Source organism: Rhamphochromis sp. 'chilingali', assembly GCF_963969265.1.
Source record: "Rhamphochromis sp. 'chilingali' genome assembly, chromosome: 3".
NCBI lineage: Eukaryota > Metazoa > Chordata > Actinopteri > Cichliformes > Cichlidae > Rhamphochromis > Rhamphochromis sp. 'chilingali'.
This window is the reverse complement of record NC_137931.1, coordinates 24,418,953-24,446,291: the sequence shown is the minus strand read 5'-3', so window position 1 is coordinate 24,446,291 and position 27,339 is coordinate 24,418,953. Positions and strand designations below refer to the sequence as shown.

Genomic DNA, 27,339 nt, shown 5'->3' with positions numbered 1-27,339 from the left:
GCAATAATTACGCGTGCACGCACACACACACACACACGCACACACAAGACACTGGCATAATTACATGCGGCCACATACATACACCCACACCACTTCACAGAGGAACTGCTGATCAACTGCATGACCTTCTCTCTAACAATGTTAATGTCACCACCTGGGGGAGGTTGGAGGGTGGGGGGGGGGCTTGATGGAGTGATTGGAGTGAAGAAAGACAGATTCAAAGAAAGAGCCCACGATAAGCTTGTATTGCCCATCACCGTCTCACCTGGGGCCCGCTTTCATCCTCCGTGCAAGGGTTAGCGTCTTCCCATTCTGTGCACACACACCTTATACATGCAGGCATGCACATGCATGCAACGCTGGAGTACACCCCCGGCACCTCGCCGTGGGTCGTAACCGAACATTTATCGTGCGTGAACCCTCCCCTACGTGCTTGCGTGCAAGAGGCCTGTGCCTCGCCCGCTGACAGGATCCTGTTACGGCAAATGTCACACTCCCAAAAAGGATTCACCCCCCCATGGAGAAAATGAAGTCAAGACCTTCGCTCACACTGTGTCACTCTCCCACCTTGTCCCCCCACCATCACTCTCCTTCAGTCTCCTTTTTCCTCCTCTTCTTCTTCTTTTTCTTCTTCACCTTCCTCAGCCCCGCTCTCCACTTATCCATTTCTATCCTCTTTTCCGCTCCCTTGAACTATCGCTGCCTCGCACACACTCACCTTGGTTTGCAGTCCTCAGCATTTTGCCGAATAAAGTACCTTTTAACTGGATGGTTTTTAGCGGATAATTAGTCCTCACCTTGGGAAAGGAAGGGACAACAATGCAGGAGGAAAAAAAGAAAAGTAAAAAGAAAAGCAGGTTGATTTTTTGGGTGGGGGGGCAATCGGTGGATGGGCTGAAGGTGTTAGAGGCCATGCTGTAAACAGAGCAGGGTTGCGTTTTTTCTATAGCTCACTGACCGACAGGTGCTTCTCCCGTCACATTTCGACAGCTTCAATATTAAATTCGCTCCCAAAGAGAGAGAGAGAGAACAGCGAGTGGGACGTCTCCCTTCTCGTTCAGCGGAGCCATCAACGGCAAAGACCTCTCAGACGGCGCATGAAAGAACGTATTTTTTTAAAGCCATCACCAGGTAAAAAACCCCCAGCAAAAACAACATGTAGGCGTACAGTCTAGGGAGGAGACACGGTGCATTATCTTCACTTCTCGCTGTAGATGTGGTCCAGAGCAGCTTTTTAATTTGATGTCAGTATGCAAATACTGTAAGCAGTCAAGAACAAAAAAAAAACCCAACAACTCCAAATCTCTTTTTGTTCCTGGAAGAAAATGACTTAAAGGAGAAATCCCTCGGCAACACACCCACCCCTCCACCTCACCTTCGAAACAGGAGAAGAAAACGTGCAGTTTTATTTTTAGAAGGTGCAAACAAGGAAAGGGGTGGTGATGGTGGGGTGGGTGCTGCTGTAAGATTGTAAATGTCTCTGATGTGTTCAGTCTGCACAACCTTATTCCTGATAATGGAACTAGCTGCTCTGTCTGTCAGTGCCTATTTACACACAAATGAAGTGGCGAGTTGCACGCGCCCAGTGGAGCTGCTAGCCTCCATCTCAGCTGTCAAAACGGGTTAGTGGCTACAAGCAAAACACAACGATCCCTCGGATCAAACTGTGGCCGGCCATTCAAATGTAATAGCTTCATCCTTGGACATGGAGCGTCTCTTTCCTCCCCCCTACTCCCCAACCCCACCGTCGCACGCTCGCTCTGCCTCCTAGAACCTTGCCGGCTTGTTGGAAAGTAATAGACTTCTCAGGATGCCAGTTCGCACAAATCTGGGATGCAGCCTTTTATTTGCCCTCCGCGGGGAGAGGTGTTTGGAGTAATAGGGATGAAGCGGACCATAACTACAGCTGAATAAATCTTCCTATCTTGGCTCAGTGGAAGCCTGTGTGCACATGGTTTGTCAAAGCTCCATAAAATGTTGTTTGATAGGAGTTCTGTACAGTTTAGGAGTTCTCCTCCTGCTTTCCCCGTTGCCTCCTCTTTTTTCTTTTTTCTCCTCCCGTGCTACAGCGGTTGCAATCAATCAGTGTTTAATCAGCCGTCTTGCTGGAGTTGCCAGGTAATCCTGGCTGTCTTGGTGGCTATCTGTGTTTGTGTGTGTGTGAGTGTGTGTGTGTGACAGCTGGCAGAGCTGCTCTGTTGCCTGTGTGGGTGAGTGGATGGCACCATGCAGGTTTTTCTCTGCACAGCATGTAAAGGCATATCGGATGATCTGATGGGCTGTTGAAATTGTCAAGTGGGATTTGAGAGCGAGGGTGTGCAAATGACCGAATGTGTGAATTTGCCTGGGTTAAATCTAAACCGAGTGTTTTTTCTCCCGCTTTTTCCCTCCTGTAGACCTGCCTGGAATTGGAGCGCTATCTGCAGACAGAGCCCAAGCGTTTGTCGGAGCTCTTTGACCAAGACTTGGATGGCCTCCTAACTCCAGCCTACATGAAGGAGGATGGAGAGGAGGAGCTGTCAGACACCCTGCTCCCCAGCCTGCCGAGCCTCCCAGAACCACCGAGCCCACCTCCGGTGATCCTTTGCCCTACTCGAAAGAACTTCCCTTCCCCTGGCGCTGTGAGGAGAGACCTCAAACCCAAAGGACAAGGGCTGGAAAATGTAGAGGGCATGGAAGGGGTCCACCAGGCTCAGCTGAGTGCCGTCACCTCCCTGACACCTCCGTCATCGCCAGAACTCGGCCGACACCTCGTCAAACCCAACCAGACGCTGACGGCCTCGGCTGATGGGACACTCACCTTGAAGCTGGTAGCCAGGAAGGTGGGGCTTAGCGCAGCCAGGTTGGTGGCGGGGCACACGCTTCCTGTCCAGGTGAAAGATGAAGATGAGGGGGCTGCATGTGTGATCGGGGTTGGAGAGCTACCAGAAAACAAGAAGAGGATTCACCGCTGCCAATTCAATGGTTGCAGAAAGGTGTACACCAAGAGCTCCCACCTAAAGGCCCATCAGAGGACACATACAGGTAGGAAGTCTTCTTCTTCTTCTCTTTTTATCTGCTCCCTTTAGGGGTCACCCAAGCACATCATATGCCTCCATTTCATTTCTAGCATCCTCCTCCGTCCTTCACTGCATCCACAAATCTTTTTTTTCTTTTGCTCCTGCCTGGCATCTTCATCTTCAGCATCCTTTGTCCAACATATCCATTATCCTCTGCACACGTCCAAACCATCTCATCCTTGAATAAACCTGAACTTTCACTCTGATGTACTAATTTCAAATCTTGTCCATTCTGGTCACTCCCAATATAAATCCTGTCATCTTCAGTTCGGCCTCTGAACCACACTCTCCAAGCCATACATCATAGCAGGTCTCACTACCATCCTGTAAACTGTGCCTTTCACTAGTGCTGCTATGCTTCTGACACAAATCACCCCTGACATGCGTTTACTCTCTAGTGAGTCTCTAGTCCTGCTGACGGTCCCCTGGACAGCAGGTATGGGCAGCAGTCCTTGTCCTCTAGCCTCTGTAAGCTTGGTGCACAGGAGAAGGTTCTTCTTAGAGTCGTCCTCTATCTCGCTGTGGACGTCTAGAGCCACAAAAATGACTAGCCAGCCTTCTGGTATGGAAACATGACACAGGAAGGCCTGAGTCTAGCTGGTTAGTAGCGACTGTACTTTCAAAATAAGAGGACAGAAATGTTCCACAAGTAAATACCTTGCAGATGGCATCACTCATACGCAATTGAATACGTAATGCATACATAGCATATAGCTTACACAGCACAGGGCACAATGTCAGATTCCCACTATTAGAACTACTACAGAAGTATTTATAGTCTTATCATACTGTATGTGAAATTGACACACAATATTAAGTTTTCATTTTCAAATATCTTGTCAATAATGCCAATAAATAGTTACCTTTTAACTCCAATTCTGAATTTGAGCAGAATAGTTGGAGCACTTTTCAGATATGATTTCAGTAAGCCGCTTTCAGCGCGGCAGCTCTGAGGGCGCCTCTACAATCACAGGTAGCCCCTTCATGAACCTGTAATAAAACTGACTGACGCTCATGGTTGGTGACAGGTTAAAAAGGCTCAATCCTGAAGCTAAATGACCGCTGCACGCCGAGCGAGACACAGACAGACACCGAAGATGAAAGAACAGGATTCAAAGAGTATTTTCTTCTTTTTTATAGCACACACTCTGACTCTTTTCTTGTCTTTGGATGAGCACTGAGTTGGTTTTTTTTTTTGTGTCCGACCATTTTTCTTCTACCGGTGATGTCTCGAAGCCTCGCCCACTCGGGGAGATGCGTTTAATATGTCGGGCAGTTCTGTAACAATCTTCCGGTTTATCACAGTCCGTGCTTCCACCCTCCTGGGTTTTCAAATTTTTAGATAACCTCACTTGGAAATACCGAGTGCAAATCCACCTGCTACACATTCTTGGAACAAAATGCACACAAAACGATAAGGAATGTGCAAGAAGCAGCAGCTCTGTAATCACAGAACAGGGTCTGTGCCTTATTGAAATATCAAAAATGAAAGATAAAAATGTGACGATTTGAGAAAAAGGCAAAAAATCCCCCCAAAAACCACGACTCTTATCCTCACTCTTTCTGCTTAAGTACTTCTCTGAGCCAAACCAGGGTAGGTCCTCCTTGTCAAGGTTCTTCACATGAAGGAAGGGGGGAGGGTTCAGAAGCTATAACTCTCCCGCTCCTCCATCTCAATCCCAAACCACTCAGACCTCTGTCAGGGAGCTGTCCTCTGTCTGAGTAAGTGCGCAGTGATTGATGGATTGACCTGGATAGGCTGCCATTTCCTCGGTTTATTTCAGGCCTTGCCGTCCTCTATGCGTTCTATAAGTCTAGGTCAGTGTTTCTCAATCTGAAGTTGTCAGATTTTGTTTTTACAGGGTTGGTAATGGGATCATTTTTAAGAACAAGGGAAATATTTTTCAAATGTAACTTTATATTATAATCCCATGAGGCAGGACATGAGGGATAACCATCTCAGCATTTTCTCCAGTGTGTCAGAGATTGCTGTTATTAACTTGCAGCTTATTTAATAATAATAATAAATTTTATTTATGAGCGCCTTTCAAGTCACCCAAGGACACTTTATAATAGGATAAAACACTTAGTAAAACAATGGGAGAATAAGAACAATAAAACAAAAGCACAAGATAAAATGAACAAACAGTGGATTCACAGTGAATATGCAGATTTGAACAGATGAGTTTTGAGTTGGGATTTAAACTGGGGGAGAGAACCAATGTTTCTTATTTCTGGGGGCAGAGAGTTCCACAGCCTGAGAGCAGAGCAGCTGAAAGCTCTGCTTCCCATGGTGGTGAGGCGGAAGGAAGGTACAGCAAGCTGGATAGAAGAAGAAGATCGAAGTGAACGGTCAGAACAGGTAGTGGTTAACAGGTCAGAAAGGTAAGGAGGAGCGAGGTTATGAATGGCCTTGAAGGTGAGCAGAAGAAGTTTGAATATTATCCGGAATTTCACAGGGAGCCAGTGAAGTTCCTGAAGAACAGGGGTGATGTGCTGGTAGGAGGGGGTTCTGGTGATAATGCGAGCAGCAGAGTTCTGAAGCAGTGGAAGCTTATGGAGGGATTTTTGGGGGAGACCATGCAGAAGAGAATTGCAGTAGTCAATACGGGAGGTAACAAGACTGTGGACAAGAATGGACGTAGACTGGGTGGAAAGAGAAGGAAGCAATCTTAATGCTGCGTAGATGGAAGTAGGCAGAACGGGTGAGATTGTTGATGTGAGATTTATAGGAAAGTGAACTGTCTAGGATAACACCAAGGCTCTTAACCTGAGGAGAAGGGAAAACTGTGGAGTTATCGATGGTGAGTGAGAAATGGTTCGCCTTCAAAAGGTTGGATTTGAGCTCTTCTGTGTGTCTTCTTTTGGTTGGCGAGCTGAGAGCGATGTTATTTTTGTTCGGTCTTTTCTCTTCCCCCCACACTCCGAGAGAGGCGTTCAGCGGTATAATGAGATGGATATTGACATGTGATAGGTAGCCATATAGCTGTTTCCTTATTTATTTTAACCGCGGGAGGTACAGCGAAGCGCGTCCATCATAGTAAATGAAGTTACAGTGACTCAAATTGGATTGGGCTCCCCCGCCTTCTAAATTTATCCACTGCTTGGTTGACAGATCACCAGAGCTGTCCAGCGAAGACGCTACGTGCGACTTGTTTACCAGCTCTGGCTTGCCTCTTTGAAAAGAAGTCATCATCTGAGTGTGAGAGATGATGAAAACATCACACCCTATGTGTTGGAACAAATTTGCACAGACATGCCATCATTGATTCCCCCAGCGTGGTGTGTCTACAACCCTTGTGATTAGACTCCATGCCAACTGGGCCAGCTATGGGGGACCAGAGCCACCAGTGCTGTCCAGTCACAAAATCCATACAGACAAATCACAAAAAGTCTCAATTAAATGAAACTGAAATCCAGAGAGCTGTGTGGAGTAGTTGATATTAAAATGTATGTGAAGGCTGAACCGACCATAGGAATCTGAACATAGTGATGCTACAACATGATGTAAAAGTCTTCAGCCAACGCTCATTTCTTTATATTTTGTTTCTAAGAATTCAGACTTTCTTCTGATGTTTTAAAGTGCTCTTGAACAACAGTTCTCCAGGTTTTCTTTGGACATTGCCTGGTTTTCCACTCATTTTCCATCCACTCCTTGTACCTGACCATTTTCAGAGGAGAGTTTTTTGTTTGTTAAGCCACTTAAAACTGACCTATGACCCATTAAAACATAAAACAAAGCACTGAACCAAAGAGACAAACCACCGTTGTGTCTACGCACAACACACAGCGTAGCAAAAAAACAATTTTAAATTGTAACTTTAGACTCTTTGTTGTTACTTGACTTGCCTGAAAGTCTAAAAGTAAAATCATACCTGGATCCTGGATAGAAAAACACACAGTGGAGCACTATCAGTCATGGATCGGCCTCCCCAGAGCCCGGACCTCAACATTATTGAAGCAGTGTGGGATCATGTTGACAGAGAACAGAACAAAAGGCAGAAACATCCAAAGAAGAGCTTTGAATGTCCTTCAAGAAGCCTGGAGAACTATTCCTGAAGACTACTTAAAGAAAGCTGCCTAAGAGAGTTCAGACTGTGCTGAAGAATAAAGGTGGTCACACCAAATCATGACTTTCAAGCTCATTAAAATTGTATTTCCATGTATGTTTGCACATGTTTCAATACACTGCTGTGCCATTTCCATAGCAGAATTAGGAATGGCTCAAGACTTTGCACAGTACTGTACCGTAATCTGACATCCATACTATATTTTGTGTTTAACTCGGTTAATTAACAGAGTAAATAGCAGAGGGGGCACCTTTATTTGTCTTGTGATATCTTTGAATTTTGAGATGGAGCATTCCAATCCATAGTTACAGTTTAGGTCCAAACCTCTGGAAACTTGAAAAACAAACCTCCAAAAACAGCGGCTGCATGGCTTACTCATTACCAATGTATTAAGAAACATGTCTTAAGCTGTTTTCCCACATTAACTTCAAACAATTTTAGAAGAATTAGTTTGGGATCATTTTGATCCTTTCTCACACGCAGCACACAGCAGGAAATAGTCTGCCTCGGATGCGTTCACACTGTTGGAAGTACTCCGTGTGGTTTAGGCGATAGAGCTGCTCGGGTACAGCGTGTATAGGAGGCAGGACACATGATGAGCAGTGGATTCATCAAACAGACATTACAAAGACGCTGCACTATGGAGCTGCCTGCTTAAAGACCCCTTTCGGGTAATGTCTAGAAAACTTTGGAGCTGCAGTGTCAATCAGCTGACTGTTTGGGAAGTTGTAGAAGGCTGCAGGAGAAGGAGCTCACCTGTCAATCATCTGTGCTGACGCTGTATCGTGTCTGGAGCTAGCTTGGTCCTTCCCCAGTGAATATGTACCTATTTTATGAACCATTTAATAGTTATTAAACCAAGATAACACCCCCATTTTTCACTCTGTTTATATTTATTTATAATGGCACTAAGTTAATATTATGACTTGACCAATCACTTCAACTATAATTGATTTGCCTCTCTTTAACTATTTGTCTAATTGACTAATTGTTGGGAGTGTCTATCATTGCACACCTGAATAGACAAACAGAGAAAAATTAATGTGGCAACCTCTTTTTATCACCCCCCTCTCTACCCTGTAAATTATTAAGAAAAATTTACATTAAAATGATTTAATGACAGTGCCACAACTTCCATATAGCACCATTAAAAACACATTTCCTCCCTTCCCCCATGGAGCCTATCAGTGTCACGTAAGGTGCTTTAACATAAAAGCAGTGAAAAAAGAACATCTGTCTTGTTATTCAAACCGGGAAGGTAGAATGATAAACGGGGAAAATGTCGACTTAAGATGACAAAGGGAGCCACAAAAGCTGAAGAAAGAGGAGAAGAGCGACGTGGAGTGAAACAAAGAGTAGATGAAGACAGAAGACAGGGATGGGGGAGGTACAGTGGAGCGACCCTCTTCAGAAAAAGACAGCAGTGCCACGGGCTCCCCCATTCACTGAGCCATTATCCTGACAAGTTTAAAGATGTCATTACTCAAATCCTCTTTTTCTTAGTTGTTATTTCCATAAATTACTGACGGAGAAAAGGCAACGATTTAATCTGGAATTAGACGGGCTGAGTTGAAATGACAGTGCCCTGTAGAGCTTTTTGTGAATAGGCTTATGGGAGATAAGGAATGGTACAATTAGATTTTGGGTAGGGTAAAACACGAGGACTGTTGGGTTATTCTGCCTTCGCTCTCTCGCTCTTTCTCCTGTTTCTCATCATTTTCCCTCTCTGGCTCTCTCCTCCTCTCATTCTGTCTCGGTCTTTTAGCCAGTACGCTGTCTCTCTCTGCATGTTCGCCTCTCTATCGGGCTCATATTCTGTCACTCTGCTCTTTTGCCACTTTTAGTTTTTTTTAAAAGGGGGTCTAGGTATATGTATATATATTTTTTTTTATATTCCTGGACTCTAATTTTGTTCTGATTGGCTGCCTTTTGTAAACAGAAAGCTTGAACAACAGTGAGGCGGGGCTTGTGTGCCTGACGTGACCATATTAGGAGTATCAGCTCTAAGTGACATCATACAAAGGAAAAAGTAGAAAAAACTGTCTGAAAAGGAGCATTTAGAGTAGAAACATGATCAGGTAGAAATGGAGGCTAAAAGCTGGACTCCTCATCACTGTCTTTGTTAGCTTTGTGTTAGCATGCTTGTCTTTGCAGATGCTAGCAAAGAGCTGAAGTTGTGTTAGGAGTGTAACGCGCTTGCTTCTATCCTGGTTACCATCATGCTCTTGTCCTCTAGTCCAACGTCAGACTATTTTTTTTTTTTCTTTGTACCCGCCTGGTGTGCAAATAACCGAAGAACCTTTGTAACACAAGTAGTGACATGATTTCAGTAATAACTCTACCATATATTTTTGATGTAAGGCTATCTCTGTTATGATTTATTGTGAGAATGATGGCACCTCATTTGGCCTTTACGACCACAAATAGGCTCTTTCCACTCTTATTCTTTTAAAATATTACAATGTGTCTTTGGATATGTGAGAATATTTTTTCAATCAACTACAAAACTAATTTAAAGTGCCTTTTAAAAAAAACCTGCCAGGCACTGTGTTAGAAATGATTAAGCCTTTTATGAAAAAAGGCTTCATCCCATGCTTTCCCATCATCCTCACGTCTCTTACTAACGCACTTCAATTCTCCATTACTTCCTCCATATTTCATCTTTGTCTCTTCCCCTCGCTCATCTCCGAGCCAGCAGTGCTGGTTGCGGGGCTGGCGCCTATAAAGCCGCCTCTCCGAGAGCCTCTGTAATGACCTCTGAGACCCAAATGCCCTGCTTCAGCGTCAGCTAATGGAGGGAATGTAATTAACTTCACCACTGGCACCTGAGAGGCTGGAGAGAACGGGCGCATGGGTGCGTGTGTTTGAGCATTCGGAAGTAACAGATTACGCCTAATGGGATTACGGTGACTCAGGAAACACCCAGTTATCAGATTATGGATGAGAAATATGTGAGCACTCATTTGATTATTTTAAAATAAAAAAGCATTTGTAAAGATGGAGGGAGGAGGGGGTGGGGTATTTTGATTTTATGCATTTCTTCCCTGAAATGAAAAGGGAGAAGTGCCGGTTAATGGTGGATTTTATTAAATCATTCGGAATAAATAATTGTTTTAAAAAGCAGCGCCCAACTGTCCACAATCCTGATTCTTTAAATCATAACAATAATCCACTTAGCTCAATAATCTACATTATACAGGCAAAGTAATCCAAAAGTAACAGAAGGTAATCAGATTATGCTGCTGGGTTCAGGCTAATCCAGTGGATTAGGTTACTAATGGACGTTTAAAACTGTCAATCAGTCGAACTGTATGTTTTTACAAGTAGCATTTCCAGTCCGGTGTCTGTTTGCAGAGGCGAGTGGGTACCTGCTCTACTTCACTGTTTGGGCATCTTGAGAGAGAGCGGAGGAGGGTGGATTTTTTTTCTAAAGGGGGGGGGGATGTTGCTAGGCAACGGAGGCAGTGTATCGTTGGAGGAGTCGGTAGCTGAGTGGTTATGTACTGCTGCAGGCTCTGGTCTCTTAGTGCCCCCCTCCTCCTGCACCACCACTACTACTTCCACCACCATCATCGCCCCCTCAGCCCCGCTCCTCACCCCCGCCTCTTGCCCTGTACAGCTCTACGGCTACCGTCGCTAGGCAACTGCCTCCGTGCTCTGCCAGCGTGCTCAGTAATTGGCCGGTGGCATGGCGGCGTACCGTTGCCAGATCCAGCCAGCTGCACTGCCTCCTCATGTTTCACCACATACACCCTACCCACCCCACGTCTCTCTTAGACATACACTCACACACAGATACACCCCACCCCCCTTGATCCCATTGCTAGGCAACGGATTCAGGCATTTCTGCCTCCCAGGAATTTCATTGGCCAGAGTCGGATGGCCCAAACCTGCAGCTCTGGGATGGAAGGGGACAAGACTAATTTCTGGATTTAGACCAAAAGCACTTTAAACTCTACAGTTTTTTGTTAAAGGGACAGTTCACCGCAAAATCGAGTAGTTTTTTACATTTATATATATACATATATATATGTATATCTATATCGATATAGATATACATATATATATTTTGCCTCTGTTCTGCAGTCCTATTTATCAATCCAGATTGTTTTAGTCTTGCCCAATTGTGGCGCTATTGTGTGTAACTCCTGATCCTAGAAACAAAAGCGGTCCAGGAGAGCAAAAAAGGGTTAGGTAGTAAATGAGAATAAACCAAATTGACTGATAGACTCAGCAGACTCATATAAAATTACATTTAAACCACAAACAAAACTGATGGCCTAGACAGAGTCATCTTGGTGACTTAAATATCCAAAAGAACTACACTGAATGGAATAAATGGCACAGGTGTACCAGATCCACTGAAATTAGAACACAGGAAGTTGCACCATTTAAGTTCCCTCTTAGCTGATCTGCAATGGAAGCTAACTGTTGGCAGGGGGGTAATGAAATTAATAAATTATATAAAAATACAAAAAATTGGGGTTTATCTAAATATAAAAATGTTAATAAATGTTAATAAGTCATGTATGCAAAGTTTCATTGAGATTGGCCAACCCATTAAGGAGGAGATGGGGGTAAATACATATACATATGCAATGGATACGCTCCCATCATTACAGTCAGATCTTCAAATAAAAGCAGGTACGCTACAGCCAAAATCAGCATATAGACATGGTTTATCACTTTAAAAAAATTGAAAAAGAAAGAAAGTACTGATTATTTTAGATCCGGCCTGAAATACTATGTGAATATCTCCCACATTTGGCTCACAGATGTGGCCCCTCCTTACTTTACACAAGCTCTCATTGCAGTTTTGACAGAGCAGTTGATCTATTGATTTTGTCCCTTTAGATAATCGCATTCAATGAATTAAGCCAGTAGTCGTGGTGAAAGCGCTCGAGCAGAGTTGGTCAGCCTCGAGCACCAGTCCAGATGGGATGTGACTGATGCAGGTGACATCTTCGGAGTTGGACGCAGCTGGCGGATTGTGGCCTCCTTGCCATTATGTGTCTGGCCTAATTATCACTACCCCCTCCTTCCCTACCAGCATATCTGCAGCCTCCTTTGCCTTAATCCACTTCTGCAACACTTCTCTCCTACTCTACTTTTCCCTCCCCTGGTCTCATCTCACCTCCTCCTCTCAGTCTCTCATCCACCTTGCCTCTAATCCTCACCCCTCCCTCCCACCCTCCCTCCCTCTCAACCTCTTCTCTCTCAACCCTCCTCTCCTCTTCTGCATGTTCAGCAAGATTGGAGACCAGTGGGAGCTTCTCCATCTCATCCCATTGCTCTCTTTACAGTCCCTAAAAAAGGAAATGGTGACAGGAGGCACAGGGATCTTTATCAGACTGGAAGCTAACATGCACTCACAATATACAGGACACACTCATTAAAATAAAAGCTCTGCCAATATCAAACAGGAAGATAAAGGGTTAGCGGCAAAGAGCTTTTTGCATGGGCGCAGAACAACAAATAAGCGTGTGATTGGTGTATGAGCGATCAAACAGGTGCTCACGTGTGCTTTTTTTTTACCCCCTAGGTGAGAAGCCATACAAGTGCTCGTGGGAGGGCTGCGAGTGGCGATTCGCCCGGAGCGACGAGCTGACGAGGCACTACCGCAAACACACCGGCGCCAAGCCTTTTAAGTGCAACCACTGTGACAGGTCTGTCAAAACATGCCTCTCCCTCCTTCTCCGTGTCTTATATGTTTTTCTTCGCTTTTTTATCCGAGCGCTATTTGAAGTACTTCCACAAGCACAGCAGGCTGTGTTTTAACATTGTGTTTGGTGTAGTGAAGACAAGATGCTGGTTACACACCCCGAAATGTGTTTTGGTACTGACCCAGTTTAAAAGTGTGTTGGCAGGATTACTAATGTGCGCTCCAAGACCCAACTCGCTCAGTGTTTGAGCGAGTTGAGCTCAGTGTTTCAGCTCTAGACCCACATTAGGGACGGTGCAGCATATTAATAGTGAATTTACACACATGATGATAGATGGTCTTTATTTGGATTCAGAGCGGGACAGAGGTGTAAAATGAGTTTCATTAGCAATGAAACACCTAACAACCTGGGATATTAATTTAATTTGCAGGGTATTAAGTAAATAAATACTGGCTTTATTATCAGAAACACTGGCAATAAAGAAAAGATAGACACAGCCTTTGAGGGTGAAGCTGGTGCTATAGTCCATTTAATCTGTGCTCTTTTTTTGCCCAGCAGGGGGTCACTCGTCTGACTGTACAGAAATCTGGCAAATTATCCACATTTCTCATTTCTTACACACTTAGGTTAGGGTCTCGATTGTTAGCTTAGTTTTATTTAATACATGATGAAAAGGTACATAAGGCTATCCCGGGTAAAACTTGAGTCTTCAAGTGTGGACCTCACTGACCATCGGGTGATGTCATGGCTATCTTTTATATACAGTCATTAATCTCAACAGTCACTGACTTTAGTTTAAACAGTGGAAATTGGTTGAATTTGTAGATTTTTAGACATTTACAGGAGGGAAATGTATTTGGGGAATTGTTGAAGCCACCATAACCCTAAATACAGGTGTAAGTGTGTGTGTGGGTTACTGGAAATAAAGCCCCAGGCTGGCCCAGTGATTGGGCAGGCTTTCCGGTGAACTCTATAATCCCTGTCACCTGAAAAGTCCTTGTGCAGAGCAAGCTGAGCATCCGAGAAGTTTACCACACAAAAACAAAAACAACTAATGAATTTAAAAAAAATTTGTTAATTAACTTTAACTAACAGCTATTTTAGCAATAAACAGAAAAAAATATATAAATCAATAGTAAAGTCCTAATTTATGGTTTATTTATGTAACTAGGAATCCAAACAATCACAGGACCTCTAAAGAACAGGCACTTGGAGAAAGGGGAGAGGAAAACCACCATTTTAATAGGAAGAAACCTCCAACAGAACTATGCTCATGGAGCACCCATCCTCTCCAACTGGTTGGGGGTTAGGGGAAAGAGAAGAGAGTAGAGAGAGCCAGAACAAAAGGGGAAAAAAATGATTGAATCTTTAAATGACATCTTTTAAATGTGCACATTTAATGTTGCAAATCAGAGTGTTTTAAACCAAATCACAACCTTTTCCTAAACCTACCTAAGTTTGATGCTTAAATACACAAACTACAGTCTCCAGGTGATTTATAACCTAACAACTTCCTGCATATACTGCTTTTAACAAGTATTTTCAATAACAGTTTGATAATAAACAGATAATGCTCCCATATTGTTTATAAACCTACAATAGAAACAGTTGTGAAACATTAGCGTTAAATATTTGCATTTTTGTTCGTTAACATTTTAACAATAATTGTTTTTTTATGATAGTTATGATGGACTATTGCCATTAAACACTTTGCAGATCATAGATAATGTTTTGTTTGCTGTTTTAAATCAAACATCATATGAATCTCAAAGTCATGCACCTTTACACCCTTGACTGTCACCGGAAAGAGGTGATCTGTTATAGTTTGACTGTGACTCTTCCTAATTAGGCACCTTGGCCTCTGTTTAATTATGAAGCAAAGGGAAAGGGCTCCTTAAATCTGGTTCCACTGACCAAAAAAACCCCAAACATTTTAAGGCAATTATTCACTTTTTAAATGATCAGCTTGCTGCCGACACAAAAATCTTTACTCCTATTTTAATTACACCCTGCTGTCTGTCTTTGATCTGGCCCTCGCTGACACCTCTGGGATCTCTGAGCAATATTGTCTACAGGAGCTACCACAATGCAGCAAGGCATCCCATGATAAAAAGCGTGCTTTTAAAGGATTTCATCACACACAAAAAAGGAAATTTAAAAGGTTCTTTTTGTTATTGCGCTACAGAAGAAAAAGTTTTAATATATATATAGTAGTACCTGCAAGGTAAATACCGCCTTAAAATGTGCTTCCTCTGCTATACAGAGGCTTTTTGGTGACTTTTGTAGCTTTTTTTTTTTTGTATATATGTCCTTGGGTATGTGAGTGAGAACATGCAGTTATATTTTACGGTAGTAAACCATTTTATGGAGATCCTAGCAGAAACACCAAAATAGCTCTATGATGGCAACCAAACAGCAGTATTATCCTGTAAAGCTCATATTTCACAGTACAGCGCTGGATTGTTTTTACATTAAAAAGGAACTGCTGTCGTAGTTACAACAGGCACATTTTAATCCTGCTTAAGCTTCTCTCCAGTGCCTTATTGTAATTTAACTGGAAAGTTTCTTTCATTTGCCATTAACATACGGATATGTTTTCTATAAAATACTTTTATTTACTTTTACTTACGTGCTTACTTAAATTTATCTTCATATTTACTTTTTTTTAACTTACATTTACTTGCATGTTTTACTTACATTTGTTGCCATTCCTTCATTTGTTTCACTTACATTTGTCTTCACCCAAATTATTCTTGTAATTGCATCTTTTACATTGTGCTGACAGCCTTGTTTTAATCAATCATTTTCTTCTTTTTCTGGAAATTACATGCAACGCCATTTAATTATTCATGGAGCTAGAAATTAGGGAATAAAGATGTCATCTATTGTCAAAAACCGCTGCGAGCAAAAAACAGTGTGTGTCTTTTAAAGGAGAGTGCAGTCTTTTTTGACAGTTTCAAAACTGATCACAGTGCAGGGTGTTATTGAATATATGACTTCTTGAATCATGCATAGGTTCATTATGAAAGGACAAAAAGAAATTCCCTCCTCACCTAAGGTACTTTGCCTTGATGCCTATTGAAAAGTGTGTATGCATATGTGTGTGTGTGTGTCAGGGGGCAGAGGGCCATGCAGTGTCAACTTAATCAGGTCTCAGCTGGAGAGACTGTAAATACAGTATCCCTCCCCCCTGATTTCCCACCTCCCCCCGCTACCAGACCCCCCTACAGGCACATCCCTAATTTGGGCCCACCTCTGTCATGTGTCACAGGATGTCCAACCCCTCCAGCCTAACACACACACACACACAAGTGCACACACACCCTGCTGAGATGAAGGAAGAGGGGAAACAGGGGAGACAGAAAAAAGTCAGGGTGGAAGATTGAGGATGGGGGAAGTTGGGGGACGAGGGAAGGAGGAGGCAGACCTACGGTGTGCCAGCTGGTGTCGTGCCCCCGAGTCGTGACTCATACTTTACCATCTGTCTCAGCGAACGCACTCACAGTGACACACACACACACACACACACAGAACACCCATGAATGTCTTCTGAGCCGTTCATTTATCCCACATGTGTTTGTACGGGTGCACACACTTGTGCGCACAAAGACAGTAACACACACACAGGTATGACAGTAAGACGGATGACTGGTGGCTCATCACATGTGACTCCCTCTCTTGGCCAAACACTGATTCATCAAGACGTGTTAGACAGTTCCCTCTGTCTCAGTGGAAAGAGCCAATCTGAAACCTGTGTCAAAAAAAAACAAGGTAGGAAAGGAACATCTTCTAGAAATTCATGACATGAAGGCATTAAGTGATAAATGTTAGAATCTGAGTTCAAAGAAAGACTATGGTATGTTACGATTGAGCTATAAAAATTCTTAAATTAACAGTCAAGGTTAAATTACCTCACATCCACGGCTATCATAAACCTCAAAAGCCTTCTGACTAATATTTAGAGGCGACGTCTCTAATGGCAAATAGGAATCACACTGCATAATCTTTGGGAAAACTGCCCTGCTTCTTACTGGATTTATTACCTCAGTAAACACTTCTTTCATGTGTTTGTAGTCTCTAGTATCAAGTCTTATTCTGGACAGCATTGTTCTCATTTTTAACTCATTTGGTCATAGAACCGATGGGCTTGTGCAATGATGAGGCGTCCATCATTTATCTGTACCTGTGTTCAAAGCAATTGCTAATTCTCCTAGAGAGGTGTCAGATTTTAGATGATCATTGTGTGCATGGTTTTTTTTACTAAGGCAGAGGTGGACAATTAATTTCCCCAGTGGGCCACATTAGAAACTGGGATTGTTGTGGAGGGCCACACCAATAACCTGAACTCAGTCAAACTCGGTATTAATTTTATCCCTTTGTAAGCTTGTGGGCACGACCCTCCACAACAGTCCCTGGTTCTCATGTAGCCTCTCGGGAAAATTAATTGCCCACCCTGATTGAAGGGGCCTCACCCAAATTTTGCTCAAGGTCAAGGTCATATTGATTGTTTTATGAGCACTTTCATTTTTAGAATGATCACTACTAGGGTATTCGTCAGATTTTTGTGAACTTGTATGGACTGCTCATGCTTATACTCAGACGAGTGTAAGCATTAGAAACTGGGACTGTTGTGGAGGCCCGCGCCAATGAACAAAATTCTGCTCCACATTAAATTTATCTCTCTAAAAACCTATTGGTGTGGTCCGGCCCTCCACAACAGTCCTAGTTTCTCATGTGGCCCTTTGGGAAAATTAACTGGCCACCCCTGACCTAAGGATTCTTAATCCAAATCATGCTCATCATCAAGGTCATATTGGCCATTTTACGGGAACTTTTTATCAGTTGATTTTAATTCTCATTAGTTTGTGCAATATAGCCAACCAATAGCAACAAAACTTATAACTTGAGCAAGAAGAGCTACTACCACGTGGATATTCTGATTTTAATTATGGTTCCAGGCTATTCTTTAAGATGTAGCTACCTTCTGATTGACAACTTGTTAATGAATGGTCATGCAGTGGTTTTTCAGTCAGATCCAGCCCATGCTTGTGATGTTTCTTCAACTGGTTGCACCCTGTCTGATATGTAGATGGTGTCAAAATGCTGTATAAATAAGAGTGTATTAGCTATGAAACACTTTCAATATTTTCCTTGAACCTTTAGTGTCATACTCATCTGTAACGGCTGGGAGTGATGCACTTTAACACTAGCGTGCTGTGGTTATTTATTCTGTCATAACAAAGGGACATAAAACAGCAGCTATTTTCTTAAACTTAGCCTTTCTTCTGTTTAGAGACACTTCCTAAAGCATTAGAAGCTTTGAAAATTCTGCAAATTGGAAGCTGTTTGTTTCTTTTTTCTGCACAGCATTAGTAAATTTATCCACTTTACTCAACTCTAAACCAGCCTCCGCCTCCATCCAAAATATTTCTCACACACTAATCAGCAAAACATCCAACTTCCAATTATCTAAAGAAAGCAACACTTTCTTTTTGGAAAGCACTGCTTCTCTGGGGAACGAAGCTGTAGTGTTAGTTCAGCGAGCATGCCATAGAAACGCTGTTGATCTGGAGATGAAAAAGTAGGTCTCATAATGGCTGCATCTGTATGTAAGCAAGTGTGGCATAAACAAAACACCAGCTGAAAGCATATATTATGTCACTTTGTGGCAATCAGGTTGAAATAATCATTAGTAAAAATTATTTTTAAAACCCTCCCGGAAAAAAAAAAAATAGGCCGACGTACTTCCAGAGCAATTCCATTTTTCACTCTGCAGCTACGCCCCAGCAATTCTGCAAGCCTGATTTCAGATGAGAGGCTTTGATTCATCTAATTTAGCTATCGTTTTACAGCACATGTTTTGCATGCTGCTCCTCCTCCCCACCACTACCACCACCACACTGTTTCAACAGATCCATCTGCGGGCTCTCTAGTTATTCATGCCGCAGCTGAAGTCATTAGGAGTGCTGCTGAAAATGCTGATTATGAATTAGTTACACATATACTAATTGCGTGTGCATTAGTGGCTCAGCACTCACTAGCTAACAGCAACATTTAGCTCAATCGACAAAACAAACTTCTTCCCCTTGCATTGGTAACGAGCTAACAAGCTGTTCTCTGTTTCTCTGTCTTTGGTTGCAGGTGTTTCTCGCGGTCGGATCACTTGGCGCTACACATGAAGAGGCACATCTGAGAGATTCGGGAGAGGTCAGCGGAAGAGTGGATGGAAGAGAGAGGAAAAGGATGGAGGCAGAGTGGAAGAAAGAGAGGAAACGTCTGCAGAAAAATAACACCTTGGATTTCAGAGAGAGACAGCAGGACGGATTGAAAAAAAAAACAACAAGAAAACACAAGATCTGGTCTTTCTCGACTGGAGAAATTGAAACCACACAGGGACTACAGACAGAAATACAGGCAGACAGACAAACTGATCCTAAGTGGCTCTGTCAATCTGTGCACGACCAGTTGGTCCATGATTCCACGGTGACACATCTTCACCTCACAACCATCCCCCCAACTCCCCTGTGTCGTTTTGTGGACTATACAGACGCTCCATCCCACCCTTCATATGTGTCTCAGAGGGGATGTGACATGACGAGCGGCGGGCCACGTGCCTGTAGTTGGCAGCTTTTTATTTCTCACCCTTTGCAGTCTTTGCCTTGCTGTGGTCCCTCTGTGAAATGCTTCCAGCCCTGTTCATGCAGCAGTGCTCCACATGCCAGCTAGGACACCAATGCCAAACTGGACCAGTTGTACTGTAACTCTGGTGTACTGCGAGGAGTACTACTGTTACAACACATATTATTATTGAAAAGAAGAGTTCATTCATTGTCAATAGCAGTTCAGCCAAGCAAGCGCAAAGGCTGACTTTCACTCCCTCAATACTCGCCACACCCTTTAGAATTCACCATTTCTTATATATCCAACAAATATTTGATAGTTTTCATCAAACATCTGTCTTATCTGCCAACTGAATCCATTCATAAATCCCTATGACTTCATGGCATATGAGCACTTGCTTGAATGGAGCGTTCCAATAGATCTCGAAGACTTGAAAATGGGAGTGTGCCCCACTGATGTGCTGTGAAGACTGACTGAGGTCATGTAGGCGGTTAGCTTGCTCTATGAACTTCCTTTTACCGGTTACGACTAGGCAAGGCTAACTTACCTACACTGTTACCTACACTGCGAAAGACTCCTAGAACATCAGCTGGAACTGAGTGGTTCATGAGATGCGAGATGGCTCTTAGGAGTGTTTTTCCTCTCTGGGATCTTAGCTCTAATGAGTTGTTGTCAAAAAACTGTTGCGCAATTGACTCTGTTGGCAAACTTTTGTAAAAATTTATCCACTGTCTTGAACCGGGAATTAATTAGGGACTCAACAAACGATGGCTTTCACGTACCAAATGAGCGTGGACAGCCAAATGCACAAGTTGAAGCAGCTAGCTTGCTGCGATAGCACACCGAACACAAACGAAAATCACTATGTACGTAAAGGCTATTTTATTTCTAGGAAATAGTTCTCCTGTTTTTTTGAAGAAGAAGAAAAAAACAGCGTTGGAGAATTCACTGGCAGCCAAAAAACAATTAAACAAAAAAAAAACCTCTGCAGTAGATGCCCAAAATGATCTCTTTGCACTTAAGAGTGATTGGCAACTAACTAGCCACTAGGTTCTGTCCTTTTCATACCATCCTTGCATACTACTTTTTCCAATTTAGCAGCTCTTAGCCTTTTGAGAAACAAATAATAATAAAAAAAAAAGCACCATTTAACAGCTCTTTAAACATGGCCCTATGCAGAACAAAGGACATTCCCGATCAACATGTAGGACTGAATGCAGATTTCTACTCTGCCAGAAATAGAAGAACTTTTTGGAAGAAACAAATTTAACATGTTGCTGGGCCCAGAGGTGTGGTTGGTAAGATCATACAAGGCACCATTTGTATTTATACTTTTTTACTGTTAAAATGAATAATGGGATTTGGAAAACTAGCTAGTCACACCTGGTAACTTTTACTGGACCACTAAGAGGTCATGAGTATGGATTTCCAGTGGGTCTGGAGTGTGTTAGGGGAGGATCGGATCTGCTCAGTCAGCAATGATAACTGCCCCATCAGCTCACAAAACTGCAGTGGAGTGAAACCCACACGCACAAAGAGACACATACATTCACTCTGAGAAAACTGGAATTATCATCTGTCCTGTGTGACCTGACTTTACTTAGATACAACCAAGACTGATAAAAAGGTCATAAATGTCTTCGTGTCGCAGATGAAGGTAAACACAGAAGAGAGCTTGAACAAAAGTAGACTGTGAAGATACTGACGAAACTTTACTGAGGACAGTTGCGTCAAAGCGTAAATTCTTTATTTTAAGACTTTAATTTGTGTGCTTCGCTTTGAAGCAAAAGTTAACCTGCATCTGTTTGCATTTTGGAATAAAATACACAACATTTACTTTACTCTGTTACACCGGAGGCACATAACAGTTTGTGCATTAGTGCAGTCTAGCTCAATATTTTCTAGACACGATATAGTAGTGGCTCTGAAGGTAGATACAGCGTCAATAACTCCTTCACGTAGTGAACTTATTCTAAATGTGGAAGCAAGTCTGACGTTTATTTGTTCTTGAGCAAATACCTGTCAGATAACTTGTTTTTTCTCTCTCCTGTCTTTGCAAGGTCCATTTGCAAAGACAAAAGAGACTGACCACTTAGTTTTAAGGAGGCCAAGATTTTTCGCAGGCCTTCCAGATTGAAACTACTGTTAGTATTTAGCTGTGTCTCAACTTGCATACTTCCATACTTGCTGTTTGCAGGTGTGTTCCTTGAGGAAAATCCATTAGCTAAGTGAGGCATGGTAAAATGCTGCTATCCACTTGTTAAGTCCGACATTATTAGCCATTTCCAGGTCTAAATGCTGCTTCCCTTCCCAAAACACCTTTAGAACAGTTGAAATTCTTTCAGCTCAAATAAAAACAATTACTATGGCTTTCTTTCAAGTGTAACAATAAAGATTCATGTCCAGCCATCCATGAAAAGAGGAGTTAGTAACTTTAGCAGGGTTAGATGTTAGCAGGAAGTTAGCGGACTACATATAACATGCTCTAACTGAAGTATTCTAAAAATAAATAAATAAATAAAAAGACAATAATGCTATACATTTGGACAACAACAAAGATGGAATACTAAATAGTAGCAATGTTTGGAGAGTTAGAGACATTTGACTAATGGGATAAATGGATATTTGCACATAATAAGTGCTACCTGGTGGCTAGCTGCAGAGCTATAGCTAATACAAATGCAATAGCACAGGGAAGATGATGGATTTAAACTGTTCTCCGTGTTGAGGAAGAAGGCAAGAAGCTGTCCACAGCTCGAGGTTAGTTATTTTTTTTGCTGTGTGGTTTAGCTAAAAAAAAAAAAAAGAAAAATCTTGGTCCTAAGCTTAATATAGTCACTGAAATCTGAGCTAGCCTAAGAGTGATTCTTTGGGTTATAGTGCACATAATGAGCTTTTAAAAAATGAGCTTAAAGACGTGATGCACATGAATATAAAAAACTTTAAAAACAGCTTTTTTTTCTATTAACTAAAACACAGCACAAAGCATTACGGCCTCAGACAATGCAGTAAATGCTTGGACCTGGAGACAGGGTTGATACGTCGTCACTTAACTAGTAGATTGTCAATTTATCTTCCTGCATGGAAAATTACTAACATAAGTATCGGAATTGAGACACAGATTAGAAAATCATGAATACTGGAAGCATTTTATATTTGGAAATGATGATTTGGAAGTCTTTCATTTCGTACCAGGCTAGCAGACCCAAGTTTTTCCTGCTTAGCTTCTCTCCTCATGTGAAGATGAAATGAAGAATTCAAGTTTAACCTGTGGGTTAAAATTGTATCATCGATGGCAGCTCTATGTGTGCGTATTTGAGTATTTCAACAGGGTGTTGAAGTGAACTGTTTCAACTGAATGGGAAAAGGGGGATTTATTAATTTATTCTTAGATTTTTATTTTGTTTGGTTTGGTTTTTTTGTGTGTTCACGCTCCTTACTATTCAAGGATAGCGGAATATTTTGGACTGAAATTTTCAAAGTTTAAAGATATGGATCCCAATGACAGGACAGTTTAAAATTTTGCCTGACTCTTGTTGTGAGCTGACAGAAACATTTTTTCTCTTCATGTATCTGCCGGGAGCTCGAGAACTGGGATTTCAAAAGTGAATGTGTTTTCTTGGAAAGGTCGTTTCATGTCGTCTCTGAGGATGCGGTTCAGTTCTGTGTCATCTTAATGAATGATTGTTAATTCTGCCGTGCCTGTGTTTTTCTTCGTCCGTTTGTATTTGCACTCTGAATTTTTTGGAACGCCCACTTGCATATCTGCTGTTTTCTGTCCGCTTGTGCACCATACTTCACACGATGACCCCTCGGTGATGAAACACTGGTCACGAAAGTCTGTATAGTAGCCGTTTTTTTTTTTTAGCACAAAAGGTACATGCATACACGCTTCACGGATTCACATACATTGCAGATGTGCAGACAAACCTACACAAGCCGCATGCCTGCAGACACGCTTGGGCGCATCCACAAATGCGCAAATATGTACAAGCACATCTCGAATCCACGCACTCACAAAAACACATACAGACACAAACACCTATCCTGCGCTCTCCTTGTGGGTTTTTCCTACACCTTGTGAGAGTCGGAGATCCAGACTGCAGCTCTTGCTCTCAGCAGAGGGGGGTGCACACGCATTACTATGTGTGACACCACTTCTGTTTCCACCAGGTCTGAATTTTAAATCAAACACACCCCCGTTTTTCTACCAGCATTCTCTCATCACTTCCCCCTCTTCCTCCTCCCCCTCCTCCTCTTTGCCTCCCTACCCCCTTCCTTCCATTTTCTCAGATATGATCCCTTTCAACTCCTCTCCTCTGTCCAACCCCCCCCACCCACCTGCCTCCCAACCACCCTTCCACCTCCACCTCCCTTCTATTTTTCTCCTCTGTTCTCTTTCTCCTTTTCTTTCTCTGTAAAAAGTGTTTCAAATTTATCATTTGTATATTATGATGTATGGGTACGATAATGTTCTTTATTATGGAAAAATGAGAAAGATTTATTTTTGTTACCGGTTTGTTTCATAATTCCTTTTTTAAATTGGTATTGTAATATCTCTATGCAAGGAACTGTTCGGTGAATCGTTTTTATTTAAGAATGTAATTATGTGTAATAAATGGTAGAAGCAGTTTGGCATGGAGTATTCATGGTTCTTGGCTGGTCTTTTAATGGCAGTTTCATCCTGTAACAATATGCACCTAATCATCCATCTTCACATAGAATATTTTATGATTTCTTATCAAGTCTCAATCACAGAGCCATTCAGATTGTTAACAATACGCTCCTAGAGGACGTTCCACAAACCCTTTCGCTTTTTCTTCTGCCCGACCAGAGCACTCGCAGGGACCGAGTGATTTGGGTTTGCTGCAGTTAAACCAGCTCAGTAAAAGTGGGCAGGTAATTTCATTTACATCCTCCTATTTCTGCTATTTGCAGTAAACCACCCTTGGAAGAGTAAAAAGGGCTCTGATTTATCGTTTCTTTTGATCAAACACGGGAAATGGGCCAGAATACCTTTACTTTGCCTCAGTGCGCACTCTCGTTGTCTCCCTCCGAGGAAGCTACAGCATGTTAATTATATCTGGTACCAACCAAGGTGATGACTTATCCGCTATTCCTGCCTTTTGACCATGACTAGCTGATAAAAGGCTAATCGAATAACTAATGGCTAATTAGGGAGTAATTACTCCCTGGTAAATGGCCCTATGCAGCGTATTAATTCTCCTTGGGTCTGGCAGTGAGAAACTCCCATAAGGTTTTTTGTTTCATTTAATGCTCCCTAATTGAAATGGGCACCCTCATCAAGAAGCTTACATGTATCTGTCGAACTTAATGTTCTTTTATCTTTAATTACAGACAGGCTGCATATTATCTACCTAAATATACCTACTATGTCAATCGCAGAGACACATTATGAAATTAGAAACGATAGTCATTTTTCAATAAAGGTCGCACGTCCCCTGAATGGCTTTCAATCGTCATTTTCATTCCCCATGATGGAAATGAGGTTGTATGTGAGTTCACAGCAGAGCTAAATGGTCAAAATGTGTTCTGGCAGGAAAAAGACCAGAGAACCACATTCACACTAGCACATATATTCATAAAAGTACCATCATACAGGGTAATGTTATTGTTGTAGGGCAATGGGCAAAATTCTTTCGGTGCATTTAACTCTCAATTATGGCAAATGTCCGTAGCAGCTTGGCAGGGCTAAGATTTTTTCGCAGCATTTAGCTGAGCCTAACAAGAATGTAATGGGTGTTAAACAAATTAAAAAATTACTTTATAACTTATTGTGGGAAACATGAATGACTGGATTTCTTGGCAATCAAAGCCATTTCACTCAAAAGCCATAAGTCCCATTTCCTCCCCCCATTTTTACACTGATGTTGTGCTATTGCCTTAAATTGCATGTTGCCTGATTTAGACCTAGAACTGGTTACAACACATTTCTACCACCGGTGTCAATGCCAGAAAGCTGGTAATGGCAATGTAACACAAAACTGTTGGCCATAACATTGGAACCACCAAAGTCAGTGGCTATGGGAGGTAGTACCTAGGTGCTATGTGCAACCACAAGAAACTCCCGAGGGATTGCAGACAAGGTGAACAGAGCCTGGTGTTAGTAATTTTCTTCAAATTAACTACTATTTTTTTATAGTAACAATACATAATTTTCAGTCCCAAATTGTCAAAATGACAGCTTGTTCGTCAAAAGCACCAAGAAACAACTTGCTATGCACCTGCACCCACACTGTGTACGTGAAAAAGTTTAAAAACTTGCTGATTCAACACCAGAGCCACTGATATCAGTAAATATGGGAATAGCTACCATAAAACCAAGACCTTCATAGATGCAGACGCACATAAAATGACATAATACAAACCAATACTACGTAATATTTTGTTCAGAATCTAAAATTGGGGATGCTTCTTAAAATGCATGAAGGCTGAAATTTCACCAAAAAAGCACTGACACAATGTCGATGGAAAACATATAAAAACCTGGTACTAGTGCCTAAAAGTTGCAGTGGCATGGCCACAATCACAAAATTGTTCCCCCCATATTAAAGCCACTAACAACAGTGGCTGTCTGGAAAGACTAAAGCAAGAAATATGCAGATGATTTGCACATTAAGCCCCCAGATTCTGTCTTTCATAATCCTCTTCCTATAAAAATGACCCCAACTACTGTTGTTTAAGGTTTGTCTTAGCCTAACTTAAGCTTTTGCCCCATGAGTAGCGTAAGACAACTTGACAACTCCCTGCTAGTGCACTCAAATATGGGTGATCTCCTGCAATCCCTCCAGGAGGGTCAGTGTTCCGTGTGTTCCTTGGACATTAATTCTTCTTTTTTCCCTGTGGATTCCAGGTCATGCCCTGCCTAGTAATGTCTAGTGATGTTAGGCTTTCTGAGGTGTGCCCAATCCAGCTCCACTTTCTTCTAAAGATCTGTGTGGCTGTTGGTTCCTGATTTGTTCTTATCCACGGTCTTTTATTGACAGTCTTCTCTGGCCACTGGATCTGCAAGATTTTGTACAGACATCTGTTGGTGAATGTCTGTAGCTTGTGGAGCATTAAAGACTATGTAATACTGAGTGAAATCTTGGTTGTCTCTTAAAAAGCAGCGAGACAGTTTACTTGGGTTTGGGTCTTATAGACCTGTGATACCAGCCTAGTCTATCTCCTGACATGTAAGATTATCTTTCTGCCAGTCTGATTCCTGAAACAAGTCAAGAAAAATACCTGAACATCAAATGGAATCAACCCCAATGGCATTTTCAATAAGTACTGCAAAAATATATTCATAAATCCATACACACGCACACAAAAAACCCTCTTTCAACTCAGTCCCATAGATTTCATTTCGTTCACAAATGCAAAAATCCAATCCACTTCATGTTTTACTAATCCCAAGTAGTTCACTGAACAAAAAACCCCTCAACTTCTGGGTTTTCCTGTCAATCTTGTGTCAATCCAAAACAAAAAGTGTGCCTGAGATTTCCACAAAATATTGAAGCCAACAAAAACAAGACACAAAATAAAGGCAAGCAGTCAACCAGCTCAAGAAGGATCAATCAGCTGGTTGGACTTATGGCAAATAGGTTATTTTGATTGTTCACACTCTTGGTTGTTCAAGTGTGAGTAATATTGGCGGAAAAGTAAGAGAACCAACAAACCCAGTAGGATTCAGTCTCTGTGGATCACGAATGCATCCATCCAATAGTTATTGAGATGTCTCTTTCTAAACCAAAGCAGTGGCTTGACCAGGAGAAATATCATATCATCCCTCAAGTCATGCTAGAGGCTAAGAAAAGGATTCACACTGGAGCCTAATCTGATGGACCCGATGAAATAGCATTAAAAAATGGCTCACAATAGCCCCAAACCATGTCAGATCACACAGTTAGAATTGAAAATCCA

General features: G+C 42.2%; 1 protein-coding gene across 4 annotated transcripts in view; it reads left to right on the top strand.

Annotated features, from left to right (window-relative positions):
* Positions 1–19,132, top strand: part of LOC308393436 (Krueppel-like factor 7) — a 54,844-nt gene extending 35,712 nt beyond the window's left edge. For all 4 annotated transcript variants that reach the window (XM_080877199.1, XM_080877200.1, XM_080877198.1 and 1 more), the window contains 3 exons: positions 2,397–3,024; positions 12,672–12,795; positions 18,934–19,132. In XM_080877199.1, the coding sequence (XP_080733325.1) occupies positions 2,397–3,024; positions 12,672–12,795; positions 18,934–18,985 (804 nt within the window). In that variant the 3' untranslated portion in view covers positions 18,986–19,132. The remainder of the gene's footprint in view (positions 1–2,396; positions 3,025–12,671; positions 12,796–18,933) is intronic.
* Positions 19,133–27,339: the final 8,207 nt, after the last annotated feature.